Genomic DNA, 24462 nt, shown 5'->3' on the forward strand with positions numbered 1-24462 from the left:
GCTATGCTGATGATGCTCAGCTATACTTATCTATGAAACCAGATGTGTGGTCCATGTTGATGGGCATCAAACATCAGACATATGCTGCTGCAGGTCTCCTCTGGACCTCTGGATTTAAAGAGATCTCTAATGACCTGAAACTGATCCTGTACAGGTCAGTTTAACCTCACCGGGTCTCAGTCTCAGAACCCCTAAACGTCATGCCAGGTTCTGTTGGTAACTGTGCAGCTGCTGGTGTCAAAGAACTAAGTCAACAGAACCTGGATCTAAAGAATGGAGATCAGAACAGCCAGTTCCAACATTTGTTTCCTGCTTTTCTTTAATAATCAATCACAGCAGCCGACCTCTGCTGACATCATCACACTGAAGCCTGACCTGGGAGCAGGTGAACTCTGACCTTTAAATTGAAGCTTAAGACCCACCTTTTTAGACTGGCGTTCGAACTCTGATTAGGGCCACTATGCATCCATTCTATCCCCTCTTTTTTAAGTATCTTAATTTTATACAAATTTTATTCAATTAATTTTATTGCACTTGTGGAAGGCTTTTAATGCCCTGCAGCACTTTTAGCATTTCTGAATCGTGTTTTATGTTTTGTTTTATGTATTTTTCTTTTTATCCTGTTGTAAAGCACTTTGAGTACCAGTTGGCTATTGTAAAGGGCTATATAAATAAAGTTTGATTGAAAGTTTGATTGATTGATTGACCTGAGGGTCGCCTCACTGACCTGGGAGCAGGTGAACTCTGACCTCAGGGCTGCCCCACTGACCTGCTGACATCAGGGAACTGGACCGGGTAGCTCAGGACCACACACTTAGGTCGGATCAGCTGGTCCAGGTCTCTGGGTCTGTGGTCCGGGATCTTCTTCATGAAGGAGGGGATGGAGGACAGGAAGGAGTCCATGTTGAAGTGCGAGTTGAACACCACCACATCTGACACCAGGCTGAGGACACGGACACCAGCAATTAGACAGAGCCCACATTATGAGCCTCACACTGCAGGGACAGGTGTACACAGGTGAGACAGACAGCCAATCAGAGAACAGATGTCTGTAACAGCTCCTCCCCTTGTCCCCCCGCCTCTTTAGGACTAAAGAAGAGGAAGTAACTGAGCCTGAAGCTGACTGAGACCAAACCTGACGTCCTGCTCAGGTCAAATCTGAACATAAAGAACCACGAGCATCTAAAGTTTCTGTATCAGGACCTGTGATGGGCAGCAACACGTTACTGTAATCCGATTACTTTTTTACGCGGAAAAACTGTAATTAGATTACTGTTACTTTCCCAAGTGTAAGATGTCATTAGTCTGTTCTGTCTGACTTCTACGGACATGGTTCGGTAGTTATTTGATGCGGCTGTAATGTCGTTAGAAGAGATGTAGTCACTGCGGCTTATTGACGAACTGCCTGCTGATCAACAACAATCTGTTTTCTGTGCGAGCTGCTTGTTACTGTTGGACTGATTAATGACAGCTCGACCCACTTTAATTACACAGCAGCCCGATATTAACCAATCACATGAAGACACACTGAGGACAGAAGCAACGTTATCCAACTAAGCACCTTTTAAACATCACTGTTATCCAGAACCAGGACCCGACCAGCACCCAACAAACCGTCCAGCACCCAACAAACCGTCCAGCACCCAACAAACCGTCCAGCACCCAACAAACCGTCCAGCACCCAACAAACCGTCCAGCACCCAACAAACCGTCCAGCACCCAACAAACCGTCCAGGACCCAACAAACCGTCCAGGACCCAACAAACCGTCCAGCACCCAACAAACCGTCCAGCACCCAACAAACCGTCCAGCACCCAACAAACCGTCCAGCACCCAACAAACCGTCCAGCACCCAACAAACCGTCCAGGACCCAACAAACCGTCCAGGACCCAACAAACCGTCCAGGACCCAACAAACCGTCCAGGACCCAACAAACCGTCCAGCACCCAACAAACCGTCCAGCACCCAACAAACCGTCCAGGACCCAACAAACCGTCCAGCACCCAACAAACCGTCCAGCACCCAACAAACCGTCCAGCACCCAACAAACCGTCCAGGACCCAACAAACCGTCCAGCACCCAACAAACCGTCCAGCACCCAACAAACCGTCCAGGACCCAACAAACCGTCCAGGACCCAACAAACCGTCCAGGACCCAACAAACCGTCCAGCACCCAACAAACCGTCCAGCACCCAACAAACCGTCCAGCACCCAACAAACCGTCCAGGACCCAACAAACCGATCCCTGATCCAAACCTGCTCAAGACCCCCCCACACTTCACCAAGAACAGAGAGGGCGTTTACCATGAGAGGACCTGGTTGTATCCATACTGGAAGTCTCTGTCCTGGTCTTTGCGAACCGGATAGACGAGCTGGTTCTCGTGGAAGTACAGAACCTTCTTTAGATGAGCCAGATCTGGTCTGAGAGCCACCAGTTCACACAGGTTCAAAACCGAGCTGCTGAACAGAACTCTGCGGAGAAAAACACAAAGTTAGTGGAGGAACAACTCACAAGAGACCCAAAACCTGCTGAGGGAGGTCTACAAGAGACCCAAAACCTGCTGAGGGAGGTCTACAAGAGACCCAAAACCTGCTGAGGGAGGTCTACAAGAGATCCAAAACCTGCTGAGGGAGGTCTACAAGAGACCCAAAACCTGCTGAGGGAGGTCTACAAGAGACCCAAAACCTGCTGAGGGAGGTCTACAAGAGACCCAAAACCTGCTGAGGGAGGTCTACAAGAGACCCAAAACCTGCTGAGGGAGGTCTACAAGAGACCCAAAACCTGCTGAGGGAGGTCTACAAGAGACCCAAAACCTGCTGAGGGAGGTCTACAAGAGATCCAAAACCTGCTGAGGGAGGTCTACATGAGACCCTTGTGAGCCTTACCTGTATGACAGACAGGTGGGAATGGTCTGACTGAAGTACAGCGCCGCCGTTCTCGCCCTCCAGTGCCATTTCTTGGCGGGCAGCGTAAAGACGGAGCAGCCGGGGATGTTGTTCTTCAGCAGGTCGATCAGCTGCCGGTGAGAGCCGCCGTAGAACGCCTCCACCAGCAGAACGCTGGGAGCGCCGCTGACCTGCGGAGGAGCAGCATTGATTTCAGACGTCAGCGTAAACGGATATCCGTTAGTAACAGCTGCTCAGCGTCTGACTCTTTAAATGCAAAGCTGGTGTTTATATAAGGATGAAATAAATCAGGTTTTAGCTTCACTTCCTGGCTTCGTGGCTGTTCTACACTCAGTTATTACAGTCTGAATTCAGCCTCAGCGTGCCTTTAAAAGTGAGTTAGAGATACATCTGTGATCAGTTTGTGTTCATCTGCAGAAGCTCTGAGAAACGTAAGAACTAGGGCTGGGCGAGTTAACTCGTTATTATCGCGCATATACGCAAGTTGTTGTTTTTTTTTTTTAAATACATTTTTGTGGGGCTTTGGTGCCTTTAATGGAAAGTTCAGAGAGACAGGAAGCAGGGGGCAGAGAGAGGGGGAACAACACGCAGCACAGGGCCGTCCGATGCGGGACTCGAACTGCAGCGAGGACTATAGCCTCTGTACATGGGGCGTCTGCTCAACCCACTACGCCACGGACATGGAACATCTCAGGAACCTTCTTTACTGGATCCGTTATCCGTTCTGGAACATTTCAGGATGGAACGTCTTTGGTGGGTGTGTGCAGCTCGGTGAGGCTGGTGACATCAGGCCACAAGGACGGAAAATACTGATCCCATGCAGCGAAAACAAAGAAAGTTCACGTCATGGTTTTAGATATATGTTGGTAGTTTTAGTGTGAAAGAACCTTTCACCTGATGACTCCACCTGTTACCTGTGAGAGCTTCTGATTAAATGAGTTTTCTACCGGTTATACAAACTGACATTTTTCTGCGCAGCATCTGCAGATCCACCTCAGTAATTAACCAGTAATTAACCCGTTCCTTCATCACAGAAACCCTGACGTGCAGCTCTGAGACCACATGTTACAGATGCAAAAAGATAAAAATGCTTAAATAAAGAATGAATCAGTTGTTTTTAAAGGAAACGTTTCCTTTCCATCACAGGTCTGAGACGAGGTGTTCCAGTCTGTTCCACCTCACATCAGCCACTGAAACACCAGTGTTGGTGAGTCACGGCGTTTAAAATCTGCTTCATCATGACGGCACGATCATCAAATCAAATCAAATTTATTTGTATAGCACATTTCATGTACAAACAATTCAAAGTGCTTCACATAAAATTAAAGCATTGCAGCAGGGAGTGGAAGAAGCATTAAAAATACATAAAAGAATATAAAGAGAAACAAATAAAATAATTTAAATGAAATGAAAAACCAGCAACAGTCCAGATAAGTTCAAAGATAGCGTGCAGATTTCATGCATAGACACATGAGAACAGAAATGTTTTTAACCTGGATTTAAAAATGTCTCCATTTGGTGAAAGTTTAAGCTCCACTGGCAGTTTGTTCCACTTGTTTGCAGCATAACAGCTAAATGCTGCTTCTCCATGTTTAGTCTGGACTCTGGACTGGACCAGCTGACCTGAGTCCTTGGATCTCAGAGCTCTGCTGGCTTTATATTCTCTGAACAGATCACAGATGTAAACCATCAGCAGGCTTTTAAAATCTATTCTGTGACTGACTGGAAGCCAGAGTAAAGATTTTAAAGCTGCTGTGATGTGTTCAGATCTCTTAGTCCGGGTTAAAGCTCCAGCAGCAGCGTTCTGGAGGAGCTGCAGATGTTTAATGCTCTTTGTGGGAAGTCCAGTTAAAAGAGCGTTACAGTGATGGAGTCTGCTGGAGATGAATGCATGGATGAGTTTCTCCTGGTCTGTTTGGGAGAGGAAACCTTTAATTCTGCTGATGTTTCTGAGATGGTAAAAAGCTGCCTTGGTGACAGCTTTGATGTGGCTGCTGAAAGTCAGATCTGAGTCTATCAACACTCCGAGGTTACCGACTCGCTCAGTGATTGTAAGGGCCCGAGTCTCAAGATATTTACCAACGCTGACCCTCTTCTCTTTGCTCCCAAACAGGATGATCTCAGTTTTGTCTTCATTTAACTGTAGAAAATTCTCTCTCATCCAGGTGTTTACTTCCTCCAGACACTGCACTGGAAAAAAATCAGTCTTACCAAATATATTTGTCTCATTTCTCGTCAAAATATCTCATTACACTTAATATGAGACACAACTGGCTAACAAGCACCATTTCAGCCAGATATAGGGACTTGTTTCAATGTATTTGTTGTTTTTTTACTTATTTTTGGAGGGGCATTTTTTCCAGTGTGACACAGTACGTCTGCTGGGCTGCAGTTGCCATGGTGACAGAGACACATAAAGTTGTGTATCGTCTGCATAACTGTGATAATTGATGTTAAAGTTCTGGAATATCTGACCCAAAGGGAGCATATACAAGTTAAACAGAAGAGGTCCAAGAATGGACCCCTGGGGGACTCCACAGGTCATGGCCACTCGCTCAGATTCATGTGTTCAGGCTTCTGGATGGTGAAACAACAAATCGATTTATAATAAATGGCGAGGAGAGCTTTAGCCTTTAAAGGAGCGACATGTACGCAGTAACATTCATCACTGCCTCCACCTCCGCAGCAAACCTCCACCCAGAGTCACCGCCGGGTGGAGTCCCTCTTTGTGACCTCTGATCAGATCTGAGCTCCAGATCAGTTTCATTAGCACTTTGACCTCTGAGGGCTTCCATTAATGCTTCAGACAAACTTCACTTTGGATTTTCCCCTGAATAAATGACACTTAATATCAGAAATTTAAATTAAATTGTGTTAAATTAATATCAGATCTTTGTATTAAAGGGATAGTTCGCCTCTTTTGACATGAAGCTGTGTGACATCCCATATCAGCAACATCATTTATGAACTTGGTTACCAAGTTACCAACTTGGTCAGTGATTGTAAGGGCCCGAGTCTCAAGATATTTACCACCGCTGACTAGGGGTGGGTATTGGCAAAGAAGTCACGATTTGATTCGAATCACGATTCACATGCCACGATGCGATACTATCACGATGCATCACGATACTTGAATTATTGCGATGCATCGCGATGAATTGCGATATTTTCACTGAACATACTTAAAAAAAAATACAGCCATTACCAGTGGCTGACTTACTATTCTATTATTCTATTCTATTAACTTTATTTAACATTTTACAAAGAAAATGTAAATGCACCCAATTATAGCCAAAAGGCTAGTTTCCATTGGTAGTCCCCCTGCCAGAAGGAGCATGGCAAAATTACCTATTAATTAAAAGAATAAATTACAGCAAAAAAGCAAGCAAAACAAAAACAAAACAATTACAATACATATAAAAAAACAGATGTGTTACACATCTGTCTACAACCCACCCAAACCCAACACACACACATCCACAAAAGACACACACACACACACACACACACACACACACACTGGCTGTGTATGATCTGGATAGTGTCTTCAATTAAGACATAACTCAAAGCAAATCAATTCATCTGATTTATCAACTGTATTTATTGAAACAACTTTTGGAGGTATTGCCATTAAAACAAATACCCCCCCCCCCCCCCCCCAAAAAAAAATAAATAAAAATAAATAAATAAAATTAAAAAAAATTAAAAATAAAATCGATACTTGGCGTCAAGAATTGATGCAGTAGATCGCGAAAATTAGAATCGCGATGCATCACACGATGCACACCCCTACCGCTGACCCTCTTCTCTTTGCTCCCAAACAGAATGATCTCAGTTTTGTCTTCATTTAATTGTGGAAAATTCTCTCTCATCCAGGTGTTTACTTCTTCCAGACACTGAGATCACAGAGCTGGAGGGGCATGAACACACAGAAGCCTACAGAGTTTCCACAGAGATAATTCTGAAGGTCCTCTCCAGCCTGGCAGGAGTCACTCTGCAGACACTGGGGGTCAAACAGCCGATAAAGCCGGCCTGTTGGAGGCCTGTAGGAGGCCCATCCTCCTCCTCTCAGTCAGAAAAAGAAAACTATTGTTCAGCAGACAGTTAACTCTGCAGGAACAAACCACAAAAACACTGTAATATCCATCTATTTGCAGCACAATGCGGCCTGATAGGAGTCCATTATGATGCACGGAGCTTTACGCAGGAAGCGGACGGCTTATGGTCCCCGAGCTGCCCGTCCCTCCACCGAATATCCTCCCCACAGCCTCCATTTAGCCGCCCACAATGGGAGCTAATGCAGCCGCGGCAGCACTCAGCGTTCGCCCGCAGATGACCAATCAGTCGATTTATCTGCTGCCTGCAGCGCGCCAACGCCACTCCTATCTGCAGAAGGAAATGAGCAGTTTCTGCTGCTGGAGGACAGATACCAGCCGGCCGCTGCGATGAAGCCTGTCAGAGACGAAGATCTGATTGGAAACACCAGCACAATGTCATCCTTTGTGCTGAAAACGGTCCAATCTGTTTCCTGAATGCGTCAAATTATGTGAGAGATGAAAATGTGTCAGAGGACGTGGGGGGGGGGCGGTCCGACCGGTTGGCCTCGGGGCCACGACTTCTTACCAAGACCTTCAACTTTTACACAACTGCAGATATTTGTTAGGGGTTGGGAACCAGAGGCTGGGAACCAGAGGCTGGGAACCAGAGGTTGGGAACCAGGGGCTGGGAACCAGAGGCTGGGAACCAGGGGCTGGGAACCAGAGGCTGGGAACCAGGGGCTGGGAACCAGAGGCTGGGAACCAGGGGCTGGGAACCAGAGGCTGGGAACCAGGGGCTGGGAACCAGGGGCTGGGAACCAGAGGCTGGGAACCAGAGGCTGGGAACCAGAGGTTGGGAACCAGGGGCTGGGAACCAGAGGCTGGGAACCAGGGGCTGGGAACCAGAGGCTGGGAACCAGGGGCTGGGAACCAGAGGCTGGGAACCAGAGGCTGGGAACCAGATGTTGGGAACCAGAGGCTGGGAACCAGGGGCTGGGAACCAGAGGCTGGGAACCAGAGGCTGGGAACCAGGGGCAGGGAACCAGAGGCTGGGAACCAGAGGCTGGGAACCAGGGGCTGGGAACCAGATGCTGGGAACCAGGGGCTGGGAACCAGGGGCTGGGAACCAGAGGCTGGGAACCAGGGGCTGGGAACCAGAGGCTGGGAACCAGGGGCTGGGAACCAGGGGCTGGGAACCAGAGGTTGGGAACCAGGGGCTGGGAACCAGGGGCTGGGAACCAGAGGTTGGGAACCAGAGGCTGGGAACCAGAGGCTGGGAACCAGAGGCTGGGAACCAGATGTTGGGAACCAGAGGCTGGGAACCAGAGACTAGGAACCAGAGGTTGGGAACCAGAGGCTGGGAACCAGAGACTGGGAACCAGAGGCTGGGAACCAGGGGCTGGGAACCAGAGGCTGGGAACCAGAGGCTGGGAACCAGAGGCTGGGAACCAGAGGTTGGGAACCAGGGGCTGGGAACCAGAGGCTGGGAACCAGGGGCTGGGAACCAGAGGCTGGGAACCAGGGGCTGGGAACCAGGGGCTGGGAACCAGAGGCTGGGAACCAGGGGCTGGGAACCAGGGGCTGGGAACCAGAGGCTGGGAACCAGAGGCTGGGAACCAGAGGTTGGGAACCAGGGGCTGGGAACCAGAGGCTGGGAACCAGGGGCTGGGAACCAGAGGCTGGGAACCAGGGGCTGGGAACCAGAGGCTGGGAACCAGAGGCTGGGAACCAGGGGCTGGGAACCAGATGCTGGGAACCAGGGGCTGGGAACCAGGGGCTGGGAACCAGAGGCTGGGAACCAGGGGCTGGGAACCAGAGGCTGGGAACCAGGGGCTGGGAACCAGGGGCTGGGAACCAGAGGTTGGGAACCAGGGGCTGGGAACCAGGGGCTGGGAACCAGAGGTTGGGAACCAGAGGCTGGGAACCAGAGGCTGGGAACCAGAGGCTGGGAACCAGATGTTGGGAACCAGAGGCTGGGAACCAGAGACTAGGAACCAGAGGTTGGGAACCAGAGGCTGGGAACCAGAGACTGGGAACCAGAGGTTGGGAACCAGAGGCTGGGAACCAGAGACTAGGAACCAGAGGCTGGGAACCAGAGGCTGGGAACCAGAGGCTGGGAACCAGAGGCTGGGAACCAGATGTTGGGAACCAGAGGCTGGGAACCAGGGGCTGGGAACCAGGGGCTGGGAACCAGAGGCTGGGAACCAGAGGCTGGGAACCAGAGGCTGGGAACCAGAGGCTGGGAACCAGGGGCTGGGAACCAGGGGCTGGGAACCAGGGGCTGGGAACCAGAGGCTGGGAACCAGGGGCTGGGAACCAGAGGCTGGGAACCAGAGGCTGGGAACCAGAGGCTGGGAACCAGGGGCTGGGAACCAGGGGCTGGGAACCAGAGGCTGGGAACCAGAGGCTGGGAACCAGAGGTTGGGAACCAGAGGCTGGGAACCAGGGGCTGGGAACCAGAGGTTGGGAACCAGAGGCTGGGAACCAGAGGCTGGGAACCAGAGGCTGGGAACCAGAGGCTGGGAACCAGATGTTGGGAACCAGAGGCTGGGAACCAGAGACTAGGAACCAGAGGTTGGGAACCAGAGGCTGGGAACCAGAGACTAGGAACCAGAGGTTGGGAACCAGAGGCTGGGAACCAGAGACTAGGAACCAGAGGTTGGGAACCAGAGGCTGGGAACCAGAGGCTGGGAACCAGAGGTTGGGAACCAGAGGCTGGGAACCAGATGTTGGGAACCAGAGGCTGGGAACCAGAGACTAGGAACCAGAGGTTGGGAACCAGAGGCTGGGAACCAGAGGTTGGGAACCAGAGACTAGGAACCAGAGGCTGGAAACCAGAGGCTGGGAACCAGAGACTAGGAACCAGAGGCTGGGAACCAGAGGCTGGGAACCAGAGACTAGGAATCAGAGACTAGGAACCAGAGGCTGGGAACCAGAGGTTGGGAACCAGGGGCTGGGAACCAGAGGTTGGGAACCAGAGGCTGGGAACCAGAGGCTGGGAACCAGAGACTAGGAACCAGAGGCTGGAAACCAGAGGCTGGGAACCAGAGACTAGGAACCAGAGGCTGGAAACCAGAGACTAGGAACCAGAGGCTGGGAACCAGAGGCTGGAAACCAGAGGCTGGGAACCAGAGGCTGGGAACCAGAGACTAGGAACCAGAGGCTGGGAACCAGAGGCTGGGAACCAGAGGCTGGGAACCAGAGACTAGGAACCAGAGGCTGGAAACCAGAGGCTGGAAACCAGAGGCTGGGAACCAGAGACTAGGAACCAGAGGCTGGGAACCAGAGGCTGGGAACCAGAGACTAGGAACCAGAGGCTGGAAACCAGAGGCTGGAAACCAGAGGCTGGGAACCAGGGGCTGGGAACCAGAGGCTGGGAACCAGGGGCTGGGAACCAGGGCTTGGGAACCAGAGGTTGGGAACCAGAGGTTGGGAACCAGAGGCTGGGAACCAGAGGCTGGGAACCAGGGGCTTGGGAACCAGGGCTTGGGAACCAGAGGTTGGGAACCAGAGGTTGGGAACCAGAGGCTGGGAACCAGGGCTTGGGAACCAGAGGCTGGGAACCAGAGGTTGGGAACCAGAGGCTGGGAACCAGAGGTTGGGAACCAGAGGCTGGGAACCAGGGGCTGGGAACCAGAGGCTGGGAACCAGGGGCTGGGAACCAGAGGCTGGGAACCAGGGGCTGGGAACCAGGGGCTGGGAACCAGGGCTTGGGAACCAGAGGCTGGGAACCAGGGGCTGGGAACCAGAGGCTGGGAACCAGAGGCTGGGAACCAGGGGCTGGGAACCAGGGCTTGGGAACCAGAGGCTGGGAACCAGGGGCTGGGAACCAGGGGCTGGGAACTAGAGGCTGGGAACCAGGGGCTGGGAACCAGAGGCTGGGAACCAGAGGCTGGGAACCAGGGGCTGGGAACCAGGGCTTGGGAACCAGAGGCTGGGAACCAGGGGCTGGGAACCAGGGGCTGGGAACTAGAGGCTGGGAACCAGGGCTTGGGAACCAGAGGCTGGGAACCAGAGGCTGGGAACCAGGGCTTGGGAACCAGAGGCTGGGAACCAGAGGCTGGGAACCAGAGGCTGGGAACCAGAGGCTGGGAACCAGGGGATGGGAACTAGAGGCTGGGAACCAGGGCTTGGGAACCAGAGGCTGGGAACCAGGGCTTGGGAACCAGAGGCTGGGAACCAGAGGCTGGGAACCAGGGCTTGGGAACCAGAGGATGGGAACCAGGGCTTGGGAACCAGAGGATGGGAACCAGAGGCTGGGAACCAGAGGATGGGAACCAGAGGTTGGGAACCAAAGGTTGGGAACCAGAGGCTGGGAACCAGAGGCTGGGAACCAGGGCTTGGGAACCAGAGATTGGGAACCAAAGGTTGGGAACCAGAGGCTGGGAACCAGAGGTTGGGAACCAGAGGCTGGGAACCAGAGGCTGGGAACCAGGGGATGGGAACTAGAGGCTGGGAACCAGGGCTTGGGAACCAGAGGCTGGGAACCAGGGGCAGGGAACCAGGGGCTGGGAACCAGGGGCTGGGAACCAGAGGGTGGGAACCAGAGGGTGGGAACCAGAGGGTGGGAACCAGAGGCTGGGAACCAGAGGGTGGGAACCAGGGGCTGGGAACCAGAGGCTGGGAACCAGAGGGTGGGAACCAGGGGCTGGGAACCAGAGACTGGGAACCAGAGGGTGGGAACCAGAGACTGGGAACCAGAGGGTGGGAACCAGGGGCTGGGAACCAGAGGTTGGGAACCAGAGGCTGGGAACCAGAGGCTGGGAACCAGAGGGTGGGAACCAGAGGGTGGGAACCAGAGGCTGGGAACCAGAGGGTGGGAACCAGGGGCTGGGAACCAGAGGTTGGGAACCAGGGGCTGGGAACCAGAGGCTGGGAACCAGGGGCTGGGAACCAGAGGCTGGGAACCAGGGGCTGGGAACCAGAGGCTGGGAACCAGGGGCTGGGAACCAGGGGCTGGGAACCAGGGGCTGGGAACCAGAGGCTGGGAACCAGAGGCTGGGAACCAGAGGTTGGGAACCAGGGGCTGGGAACCAGAGGCTGGGAACCAGGGGCTGGGAACCAGAGGCTGGGAACCAGGGGCTGGGAACCAGAGGCTGGGAACCAGAGGCTGGGAACCAGATGTTGGGAACCAGAGGCTGGGAACCAGGGGCTGGGAACCAGAGGCTGGGAACCAGAGGCTGGGAACCAGGGGCAGGGAACCAGAGGCTGGGAACCAGAGGCTGGGAACCAGGGGCTGGGAACCAGATGCTGGGAACCAGGGGCTGGGAACCAGGGGCTGGGAACCAGAGGCTGGGAACCAGGGGCTGGGAACCAGAGGCTGGGAACCAGGGGCTGGGAACCAGGGGCTGGGAACCAGAGGTTGGGAACCAGGGGCTGGGAACCAGGGGCTGTGAACCAGAGGTTGGGAACCAGAGGCTGGGAACCAGAGGCTGGGAACCAGAGGCTGGGAACCAGATGTTGGGAACCAGAGGCTGGGAACCAGAGACTAGGAACCAGAGGTTGGGAACCAGAGGCTGGGAACCAGAGACTGGGAACCAGAGGCTGGGAACCAGGGGCTGGGAACCAGAGGCTGGGAACCAGAGGCTGGGAACCAGAGGCTGGGAACCAGAGGTTGGGAACCAGGGGCTGGGAACCAGAGGCTGGGAACCAGGGGCTGGGAACCAGAGGCTGGGAACCAGGGGCTGGGAACCAGGGGCTGGGAACCAGAGGCTGGGAACCAGGGGCTGGGAACCAGGGGCTGGGAACCAGAGGCTGGGAACCAGAGGCTGGGAACCAGAGGTTGGGAACCAGGGGCTGGGAACCAGAGGCTGGGAACCAGGGGCTGGGAACCAGAGGCTGGGAACCAGGGGCTGGGAACCAGAGGCTGGGAACCAGAGGCTGGGAACCAGGGGCTGGGAACCAGATGCTGGGAACCAGGGGCTGGGAACCAGGGGCTGGGAACCAGAGGCTGGGAACCAGGGGCTGGGAACCAGAGGCTGGGAACCAGGGGCTGGGAACCAGGGGCTGGGAACCAGAGGTTGGGAACCAGGGGCTGGGAACCAGGGGCTGGGAACCAGAGGCTGGGAACCAGAGGCTGGGAACCAGAGGCTGGGAACCAGAGGCTGGGAACCAGATGTTGGGAACCAGAGGCTGGGAACCAGAGGTTGGGAACCAGAGGCTGGGAACCAGAGACTGGGAACCAGAGGTTGGGAACCAGAGGCTGGGAACCAGAGACTAGGAACCAGAGGCTGGGAACCAGAGGCTGGGAACCAGAGGCTGGGAACCAGATGTTGGGAACCAGAGGCTGGGAACCAGGGGCTGGGAACCAGGGGCTGGGAACCAGAGGCTGGGAACCAGAGGCTGGGAACCAGAGGCTGGGAACCAGAGGCTGGGAACCAGGGGCTGGGAACCAGAGGCTGGGAACCAGGGGCTGGGAACCAGAGGCTGGGAACCAGAGGCTGGGAACCAGAGGCTGGGAACCAGGGGCTGGGAACCAGAGGCTGGGAACCAGAGGCTGGGAACCAGAGGTTGGGAACCAGAGGCTGGGAACCAGGGGCTGGGAACCAGAGGTTGGGAACCAGAGGCTGGGAACCAGAGGCTGGGAACCAGAGGCTGGGAACCAGATGTTGGGAACCAGAGGCTGGGAACCAGAGACTAGGAACCAGAGGTTGGGAACCAGAGGCTGGGAACCAGAGACTAGGAACCAGAGGTTGGGAACCAGAGGCTGGGAACCAGAGACTAGGAACCAGAGGTTGGGAACCAGAGGCTGGGAACCAGAGGCTGGGAACCAGAGGTTGGGAACCAGAGGCTGGGAACCAGATGTTGGGAACCAGAGGCTGGGAACCAGAGACTAGGAACCAGAGGTTGGGAACCAGAGGCTGGGAACCAGAGGTTGGGAACCAGAGACTAGGAACCAGAGGCTGGAAACCAGAGGCTGGGAACCAGAGACTAGGAACCAGAGGCTGGGAACCAGAGGCTGGGAACCAGAGACTAGGAATCAGAGACTAGGAACCAGAGGCTGGGAACCAGAGGTTGGGAACCAGGGGCTGGGAACCAGAGGTTGGGAACCAGAGGCTGGGAACCAGAGGCTGGGAACCAGAGACTAGGAACCAGAGGCTGGAAACCAGAGGCTGGGAACCAGAGACTAGGAACCAGAGGCTGGAAACCAGAGACTAGGAACCAGAGGCTGGGAACCAGAGGCTGGAAACCAGAGGCTGGGAACCAGAGGCTGGGAACCAGAGACTAGGAACCAGAGGCTGGGAACCAGAGGCTGGGAACCAGAGGCTGGGAACCAGAGACTAGGAACCAGAGGCTGGAAACCAGAGGCTGGGAACCAGAGACTAGGAACCAGAGGCTGGGAACCAGAGGCTGGGAACCAGAGACTAGGAACCAGAGGCTGGAAACCAGAGGCTGGAAACCAGAGGCTGGGAACCAGAGGCTGGAAACCAGAGGCTGGGAACCAGGGGCTGGGAACCAGGGCTTGGGAACCAGAGGTTGGGAACCAGAGGTTGGGAACCAGAGGCTGGGAACCAGAGGCTGGGAACCAGGGGCTTGGGAACCAGGGCTTGGGAACCAGAGGTTGGGAACCAGAGGTTGGGAACCAGAGGCTGGGAACCAGAGACTGGGAACCAGAGGTTGGGAACCAGAGGTTGGGAACCAGAGGCTGGGAACCAGAGGTTGGGAACCAGAGGGTGGGAACCAGAGGGTGGGAACCAGAGGCTGGGAACCAGAGGGTGGGAACCAGAGGGTGGGAACCAGAGGTTGGGAACCAGAGGCTGGGAACCAGAGACTGGGAACCAGAGGCTGGGAACCAGAGACTGGGAACCAGAGGGTGGGAACCAGGGGCTGGGAACCAGGGGCTGGGAACCAGGGGCTGGGAACCAGAGGTTGGGAACCAGAGGCTGGGAACCAGCGGTTGGGAACCAGAGGCTGGGAACCAGAGGGTGGGAACCAGAGGGTGAATAAATGAGAGCCGTTTGTGCTGCTTTAGCATCTAATTCCATAAAAAATTTAACAAATGAAAAACACTGATAACATGAAAGCAGAGTCAGTAAATTATAATAAAAGCTGAAGATTTAAACTCTTTTTATTTCATGTTTTTAGTTCCTTCAGAGGCTGAGGAATAAAAAGTTTGAAACTCTCAGACTGAGACTACATTAGGAATAAATTACTTCCGAACATGTTAAACGTGAATAAATTAGATGGAACGAAAGAGAAAAATATATAAAATGAATAAAAACTAAAAACTGGAACAGTAAAATGTAATAAAATGACAATAACAGTGACTACAGGAAATAATAAAGTCAGAGGAGCTCTAAAACTAAAGGAGGAAAATATATAAATATAATTTAAAAACGATAAAAGCAACAGATTTTAGGAGGATAAAAGAGGTGAGAAAAGAATAAAAACTGAACAAATGTTCACAGCCCTGAATAAGCTGAAACATGTCGGGCTGAGCCGCTGATGGAGGAACAAACACCAACAGGAATCAAACCGCTGCGAGCTGCTTATTGATCGAGCTGACAGGAAGTCTGTTACTAAATGTGAAATCGATCATTCCACCAAGAAATCAAAGAGTCCCCGATCACGGCGGCGGGGGATTCCAGCTCAGACTCATCTCACCTAAACACCTTTCCTCCCACTGCCTCGAACATGGAAGCCTGCCGACACAAAGGGTTAATGCGGGTGTTTCCCGGCAGGGAATCCCCCCAGCAGCCGGCCTGAGTCAGCGGTGGAATCTCTGGAAATGTTTCTGTCATGAATCTGTGGGCGGAACCCTCACAGAGCGAGACCTGGAGAGCCAGGTGAAAACATCCAGTCAGAGATGCTGCTGTGAGGATGGAGGTGGAGGAATGACTCAGCAGAACTGCTCATCTGCTTCAGCAGGTTTTCACTCTGACAGAAATCTCACTGAGATCTCTTGATTGTTGTGCTGCTTTCAGCATCAAAGGTCAGAGTAATATTTCACGTCTCCGATGCCTGAGATGAATTTCCGGTTTGGAGCTCATTAAAACTATTCAATTCAATTCAATTCATTTTTATTTATATTGCGCCAAATACAACAAATGTCATCTCAAGGCACTTAGATCATTTTTTTTATTTAACCTTTATTTTACCAGGAGAATAGACCCGTTGAGATTAAACATCTCTTTTACAAGGGCGTCCTGGCCAAGTGGCAGCACAAGTTACAAAATTTAAATTTCCGTTAAAATTTAACAAATCAAGTAAAACAATAACAAATCAATTAAAACAATTAAAGACAAGGGACTCGGTCTCAAGTGTTCTCATCCTGGAATTAAAATCGCTCAATGGAATCAGTTCCGTTAATTTCAAACCCTTTTGTAAATTGTTCCATGAGGTCGGAGCAGAAAAAGCAAAGGCCCTTTTTCCCTGCTCTGTACGAAAACAGGGGACAGAGAGTAGCAAATGGTCATTGGAACGCAGACCATCAGAGCCAATGTTCCTTACTGTGATAAGGCTGCAGATGTAGATAACAAAGTCCAATTCAAGCCAATTGGAATTCAATTAATTGTAATTGTAAAACAATTACAAAATAAAAATCATTAGTTTTTGGTCTTATTAAAATGAGCTAAAGGGATATTTTTGGAGCTTTTAATTTCACACAGGTTAAAAATCTCCTTAAAGGGACAGTTCGCCTCTTCTGACATGAAGCTGTGTAACATCCCATATCAGCAGCATCATTTCTGAACATCTTCTTACCCCCTGCTGCGTCCTGTGAGCAGAGTTCCAGCTGAGTTTTGGTGTTGATGAAGGTAGTCCGGCTAGTTGGCTGGGGTTTAAAAAATAAAGCGTTTTGCTTCTCAGAACAATATGCGTTCAACAGAGTAATACATTTGCATCACAAAATCGTTCACAAAAGTCAGACCTCACAATCTCTTGGCCCTATTTTCTCTCCCTTCGTATCACTGCCTGCTGTGTAAACCGTGCAGACCGTGTCAAAAGAGGCGAACTATCCCTTTAATACAAAGATCTGATATTAATTTAACACAATTTAATTTAAATTTCTGATATTAAGTGTCATTTATTCAGGGGAAAATCCAAAGTGAAGTTTGTCTGAAGCATTAATGGAAGCCCTCAGAGGTCAAAGTGCTAATGAAACTGATCTGGAGCTCAGATCTGATCAGAGGTCACAAAGAGGGACTCCACCCGGCGGTGACTCTGGGTGGAGGTTTGCTGCGGAGGTGGAGGCAGTGATGAATGTTACTGCGTACATGTCGCTCCTTTAAAGGCTAAAGCTCTCCTCGCCATTTATTATAAATCGATTTGTTGTTTCACCATCCAGAAGCCTGAACACATGAATCTGAGCGAGTGGCCATGACTTGTGGAGTCCCCCAGGGGTCCATTCTTGGACCTCTTCTGTTTAACTTGTATATGCTCCCTTTGGGTCAGATATTCCAGAACTTTAACATCAATTATCACAGTTATGCAGACGATACACAACTTTATGTGTCTCTGTCACCATGGCAACTGCAGCCCAGCAGACGTACTGTGTCACACTGGAAAAAATGCCCCTCCAAAAATAAGTAAAAAAACAACAAATAAAAGACGTTTTTGCTTGAAATAAGCAAAAAAATCTGCCAATGGAACTAGTGAAAATCAGTTTGTCAAGATTTCTGGAAATAAGATGTGATATTTAGGACTTTTGAGTTAAAAGTGATCTTGAAATTAGCTTAAAAACCTCTTCAAATGTAAAAAAAAAAAGCTTGTTTCATGTGAAATATGACTCAAAACAAGATGTTTTCAAGACTTTTTCACTTAACAAAATATTTAAGATGTATTCAGTGTTTCCCACAGATGTGAAGGCAATGTGTGGTGGTGGGCCGGGGGGGGGGGGGGGGGGGGGGTGTAAAAAATTAAAATTCTTCAAAATAATTCCTTCGTTAATAATTGGTCACACAAAACTTTATTGTATTAACCCTTAAGAACCCAGACCCATTTCTACTAAAATGAAAATTAAAGGGGTTATAACACAGACTAAATAGACCACATAGAACCCATTTCAGAATTTTTTTCCAGAATCTCCTCATCCTCAACACGCACGTCTCTCTTTCAATCGCGGAAAATATTTTTCAATACTCATCTGGATTGAAGCAGCAAACATTCAGTGTAAGAGTTTAAAAAAACTACTTTATTTGATTCACAGCTGCTAGTGTTTAGACCTCGACAACCCAACTACATTTTTTTTTAACGGCAAACTTGAAACTAGTTAACTTTATAAAGAAGGCGTAATCGCTTGCTATGGGACGGGACGGGACAACATTGTATTCAAAATATAAAATATTTTTATAGGACTTTTTAATGTGTGATTTTATAAAGGTGCACGTGATACCAATCTTTCGTGAATTCTTTCGGTTGAGCTAATCTAACGCGACGCTGAAGCTAGCAAGCTTCCAGGGAAGCACGGAGGGGCGGGGCTGTGTGTGAGTAGGCTATGCGAGAGAGACGCGAGGGAGAGAGAGACGGAGGGAGAGCAGCAAGGATATGCAGCTGAACGAATACGAGTATTTTTTAGATAGCGTTAAAAAAAAATAATAATAACGAAACGCAATATGTGGCGGCCGATGTTTACTCTGTGGCGCACCGCCACGAATTAGTCTATGTGTGGGAAACACTGTGTATTGTATTAAAACAAGTCCCTATATCTGGCTGCAATGGTGCTTGTTAGGCAGTTGTGTCTCATATTAAGTGTAATGAGATATTTTGACTAGAAATGATACAAATATATTTAGTAAGACTTTGATTTTTTTCCAGTGCAGTGTCTGCAGGAAGTAAACACCTGGATGAGTTAGAAGTTTCTACAGTTACATGAAGACCAAACTGAGATCATCCTGTTTGGGAGCAAAGAGAAGAGGGTCAGCGTTGGTAAATATCTTGAGACTCGGGACCTTACAATCACTGAGCGAGTCGGTAACCTCGGAGTGTTGATAGACTCAGATCTGACTTTCAGCAGCCACATCAAAGCTGTCACCAAGGCAGCTTTTTACCATCTCAGAAACATCAACAGAATTAAAGGTTTCCAGGAGAAACTCCTCCATGCATTCATCTCCAGCAGACTCCATCACTGTAACGCTCTTTTAACTGGACATGGAGACATTTTTAAATCCAGGTTAAAAACATTTCTGTTCTCATGTGTCTATGCATGAAATCTGCACGCTATCTTTGAACTTATCTGGACTGTTGCTGGTTTTTAAATTCATTTTAATTATTTTATTTGTTTCTCTTTATATTCTTTTATGTATTTTTAATGCTTCTTCCACTCCCTGCTGCAATGCTTTTATTTTATGTGAAGCACTTTGAACTGTTTTGTACGTGAAATGTGCTACAAATAAACTTGACTTTGTTAGGAACGTCTGTGGAACATGCATATGGATTCCATACCATAATATACACAGAAATACTCTCATAGAAAAAAACTGATTCCAGGTGGAGGAGCTGCAGAGGAATACTTTGGTAGTAAAGTGCTGTACGCTCACAGAACATCCGGGTATTTATTTTATGAGTACATCCGGGTATTTATTGTTTGAGTTCTTCTTCGTGTGATAAACGGAGCTCGGGACTCGGTGCTTTCAGCTCCGTTAACCGAACCCAGGCTAACAGCTAGCGGCTAACAGTTTCTGCCCCCCCCCCCCCCCGGTACGGGTTACCGGCGGGGAACCGTCACAGTCCCCGGGGGACAAACAGCTTATCAACAGCGTGACACTCACCTCAAACTGCTGCATTTTGCCGGCTCCAGCTCACAACCACACGTAGCGCCGTGACGTCATCACGCATCAACGTGCACCTCCCTGTTTTATTCTGCCGTGAAAGAAACCCAAACCGGGCCTGGGCCCCACACAGTAATAAATCCTCCTACTGTTTCATTAATGTTGGAATTCTGAATGGTTACATTTGATTAAAAAAAACATCCATTTTATATTCATGAGCTTTTTATAGGAAAACTTAATGATCACAGGAGGCCATTTTATACCTTTTAATTCTGCATGAGCACATCAGAAGATGGTGGCAAAAAGGCCCTTCATCAAGAAATTTAACTCACATTGAGAACTACATCCAGCAGCTTAGTAGCAGAAGAGTCTGGCTGCTGGACTGTCCCTAACCCCTGACCTGAAAACATTAACATACAGCAGAGAAGAGCCAGGAGTCCTCCATCAGGCAGGAATGGGACAGCCTTCCTCCGCCAGAGGTCCAGCAGCTGGGCTCCTCAGGTCCAGATGTTTACAGATGTTGTTAAAGGAAGAGGGGATGCTGCACAGTGGGAAACATGGAGCTGTCCAAAACATTTATGAGACGTGCTACTGATAATTTTCATGAAATACTAAAGATTTGATACGTTTTCTGTTTTATTGTGAATGAAATGTTGAGATTTTAAAATCCTTTAATTCTGTTTTTATTTACAATTTAACAGCGTCTCAACTTCTCTGGAGCTGTGGCTGTAACCGTCAGAACTCTGGGTCAGTTACCGTGGTAACAGACTCTATGAACCTGACCTGGTCAGTTACCATAGTAACAGACTCTATGAACCTAACCTGGTCAGTTACCATAGTAACAGACTCTATGAACCTGACCTGGTCAGTTACCGTAGTAACAGACTATGAACCTAACCTGGTCAGTTACCATAGTAACAGACTCTATGAACCTAACCTGGTCAGTTACCATAGTAACAGACTCTATGAACCTAACCTGGTCAGTTACCGTAGTAACAGACTCTATGAACCTGACCTGGTCAGTTACCGTAGTAACAGACTCTATGAACCTGACCTGGTCTGTTACCGTAGTAACAGACTCTATGAACCTGACCTGGTCAGTTACCGTAGTAACAGACTCTATGAACCTAACCTGGTCAGTTACCGTAGTAACAGACTCTATGAACCTAACCTGGTCAGTTACCGTAGTAACAGACTCTATGAACCTAACCTGGTCAGTTACCGTAGCAACAGACTCTATGAACCTGACCTGGTCTGTTACCGTAGTAACAGACTCTATGAACTTGACCTGGTCAGTTACCGTAGTAACAGACTATGAACCTAACCTGGTCAGTTACCGTAGTAACAGACTCTATGAACCTAACCTGGTCAGTTACCGTAGTAACAGACTCTATGAACCTAACCTGGTCAGTTACCGTAGTAACAGACTCTATGAACCTAACCTGGTCAGTTACCGTAGTAACAGACTATGAACCTAACCTGGTCAGTTACCGTAGTAACAGACTCTATGAACCTAACCTGGTCAGTTACCGTAGTAACAGACTCGATGAACCTGACCTGGTCAGTTACCATAGTAACAGACTCTATGAACCTGACCTGGTCAGTTACCGTAGTAACAGACTCTATGAACCTAACCTGGTCAGTTACCGTAGTAACAGACTCTATGAACCTAACCTGGTCAGTTACCGTAGTAACAGACTCTATGAACCTAACCTGGTCAGTTACCGTAGTAACAGACTATGAACCTAACCTGGTCAGTTACCGTAGTAACAGACTCTATGAACCTAACCTGGTCAGTTACCGTAGTAACAGACTCGATGAACCTGACCTGGTCAGTTACCATAGTAACAGACTCTATGAACCTGACCTGGTCAGTTACCGTAGTAACAGACTCTATGAACCTAACCTGGTCAGTTACCGTAGTAACAGACTCTATGAACCTAACCTGGTCAGTTACCGTAGTAACAGACTCTATGAACCTAACCTGGTCAGTTACCGTAGTAACAGACTATGAACCTAACCTGGTCAGTTACCGTAGTAACAGACTCTATGAACCTAACCTGGTCAGTTACCGTAGTAACAGACTCTATGAACCTAACCTGGTCAGCTACCGTAGTAACAGACTCTATGAACCTGACCTGGTCAGTTACCATAGTAACAGACTCTATGAACCTGACCTGGTCTGTTACCGTAGTAACAGACTCTATGAACCTAACCTGGTCAGTTACCATAGTAACAGACTCTATGAACCTAACCTGGTCAGTTACCATAGTAACAGACTCTATGAACCTAACCTGGTCAGTTACCGTAGTAACAGACTCTGTGAACCTAACCTGGTCAGTTACCGTAGTAACAGACTCTATGAACCTAACCTGGTCAGTTACCGTAGTAACAGACTCTGTGAACCTAACCTGGTCAGTTACCGTAGTAACAGACTCTATGAACCTGACCTGGTCAGTTACCGTAGTAACAGACTCTATGAACCTGACCTGGTCAGTTACCATAGCAACAGACTCTATGAACCTGACCTGGTCAGTTACCATAGCAACAAACTCTATGAACCTAACCTGGTCAGTTACCGTAGTAACAGACTCTATGAACCTGACCCGGTCAGTTACCGTAGTAACAGACTCTATGAACCTAACCTGGTCAGTTACCGTAGTAACAGACTCTATGAACCTAACCCGGTCAGTTACCGTAGTAACAGACTATGAACCTAACCTGGTCAGTTACCATAGTAACAGACTCTATGAACCTAACCTGGTCAGTTACCATAGCAACAGACTCTATGAACCTGACCTGGTCTGTTACCGTAGTAACAGACTCTATGAACCTAACCTGGTCAGTTACCGTAGTAACAGACTCTGTGAACCTAACCTGGTCAGTTTCCGTAGTAACAGACTATGAACCTAACCTGGTCAGTTACCATAGTAACAGACTCTATGAACCTAACCTGGTCAGTTTCCGTAGTAACAGACTATGAACCTAACCTGGTCAGTTACCGTAGTAACAGACTCTATGAACCTAACCTGGTCAGTTACCATAGCAACAGACTCTATGAACCTAACCTGGTCAGTTACCGTAGTAACAGACTCTGTGAACCTAACGTGGTCAGTTTCCGTAGTAACAGACTATGAACCTAACCTGGTCAGTTACCATAGTAACAGACTCTATGAACCTAACCTGGTCAGTTACCGTAGTAACAGACTCTATGAACCTAACCTGGTCAGTTACCGTAGTAACAGACTCTATGAACCTAACCTGGTCAGTTACCATAGCAACAGACTCTATGAACCTGACCTGGTCTGTTACCGTAGTAACAGACTCTATGAACCTGACCTGGTCAGTTACCGTAGTAACAGACTATGAACCTAACCTGGTCAGTTACCGTAGTAACAGACTCTATGAACCTAACCTGGTCAGTTACCGTAGTAACAGACTCTATGAACCTAACCTGGTCAGTTACCGTAGTAACAGACTATGAACCTAACCTGGTCAGTTACCGTAGTAACAGACTCTATGAACCTAACCTGGTCAGTTACCGTAGTAACAGACTCGATGAACCTGACCTGGTCAGTTACCATAGTAACAGACTCTATGAACCTAACCTGGTCAGTTACCGTAGTAACAGACTATGAACCTAACCTGGTCAGTTACCGTAGTAACAGACTCTGTGAACCTAACCTGGTCAGTTACCGTAGTAACAGACTATGAACCTAACCTGGTCAGTTACCGTAGTAACAGACTCTGTGAACCTAACCTGGTCAGTTACCGTAGTAACAGACTCTATGAACCTAACCTGGTCAGTTACCGTAGTAACAGACTCTGTGAACCTAACCTGGTCAGTTACCGTAGTAACAGACTCTATGAACCTGACCTGGTCAGTTACCGTAGTAACAGACTCTATGAACCTGACCTGGTCAGTTACCATAGCAACAGACTCTATGAACCTGACCTGGTCAGTTACCATAGCAACAAACTCTATGAACCTAACCTGGTCAGTTACCGTAGTAACAGACTCTATGAACCTGACCCGGTCAGTTACCGTAGTAACAGACTCTATGAACCTAACCTGGTCAGTTACCGTAGTAACAGACTCTATGAACCTAACCCGGTCAGTTACCGTAGTAACAGACTATGAACCTAACCTGGTCAGTTACCATAGTAACAGACTCTATGAACCTAACCTGGTCAGTTACCATAGCAACAGACTCTATGAACCTGACCTGGTCAGTTACCGTAGTAACAGACACTATGAACCAAACCTGGTCAGTTACCGTAGTAACAGACTCTGTGAACCTAACCTGGTCAGTTACCGTAGTAACAGACTCTATGAACCTAACCTGGTCAGTTACCGTAGTAACAGACTCTGTGAACCTAACCTGGTCAGTTACCGTAGTAACAGACTCTATGAACCTGACCTGGTCAGTTACCATAGTAACAGACTCTATGAACCTGACCTGGTCAGTTACCATAGCAACAGACTCTATGAACCTGACCTGGTCAGTTACCATAGCAACAAACTCTATGAACCTAACCTGGTCAGTTACCGTAGTAACAGACTCTATGAACCTGACCCGGTCAGTTACCGTAGTAACAGACTCTATGAACCTAACCTGGTCAGTTACCGTAGTAACAGACTCTATGAACCTAACCCGGTCAGTTACCGTAGTAACAGACTCTATGAACCTAACCTGGTCAGTTACCATAGCAACAGACTCTATGAACCTGACCTGGTCAGTTACCGTAGTAACAGACACTATGAACCAAACCTGGTCAGTTACCGTAGTAACAGACACTATGAACCAA

The 24462-nt window shown here is 49.5% G+C and overlaps 1 protein-coding gene across 3 annotated transcripts in view; it reads right to left on the reverse strand.

Annotated features, from left to right (window-relative positions):
* The window catches only part of gtdc1 (glycosyltransferase-like domain containing 1), a 38715-nt gene extending 18994 nt beyond the window's left edge, over positions 1-19721 (reverse strand). For 2 of the 3 annotated variants that reach the window (XM_075478843.1, XM_075478844.1), the window contains exons 1-4: positions 19654-19721; positions 2889-3079; positions 2307-2474; positions 770-943 (exon numbers count right to left, since the gene is read on the reverse strand). In XM_075478843.1, coding sequence (XP_075334958.1) covers positions 770-943; positions 2307-2474; positions 2889-3079; positions 19654-19668 — 548 coding nt within the window. In that variant the 5' untranslated portion in view covers positions 19669-19721. The remainder of the gene's footprint in view (positions 1-769; positions 944-2306; positions 2475-2888; positions 3080-19653) is intronic. The other variant, XM_075478845.1, reaches the window with a different exon arrangement.
* Between the last annotated feature and the right edge of the window lie 4741 nt (positions 19722-24462).

This window comes from Odontesthes bonariensis, chromosome 12 (genome assembly GCF_027942865.1).
Source record: "Odontesthes bonariensis isolate fOdoBon6 chromosome 12, fOdoBon6.hap1, whole genome shotgun sequence".
Classification (NCBI taxonomy): Eukaryota; Metazoa; Chordata; class Actinopteri; order Atheriniformes; family Atherinopsidae; genus Odontesthes; species Odontesthes bonariensis.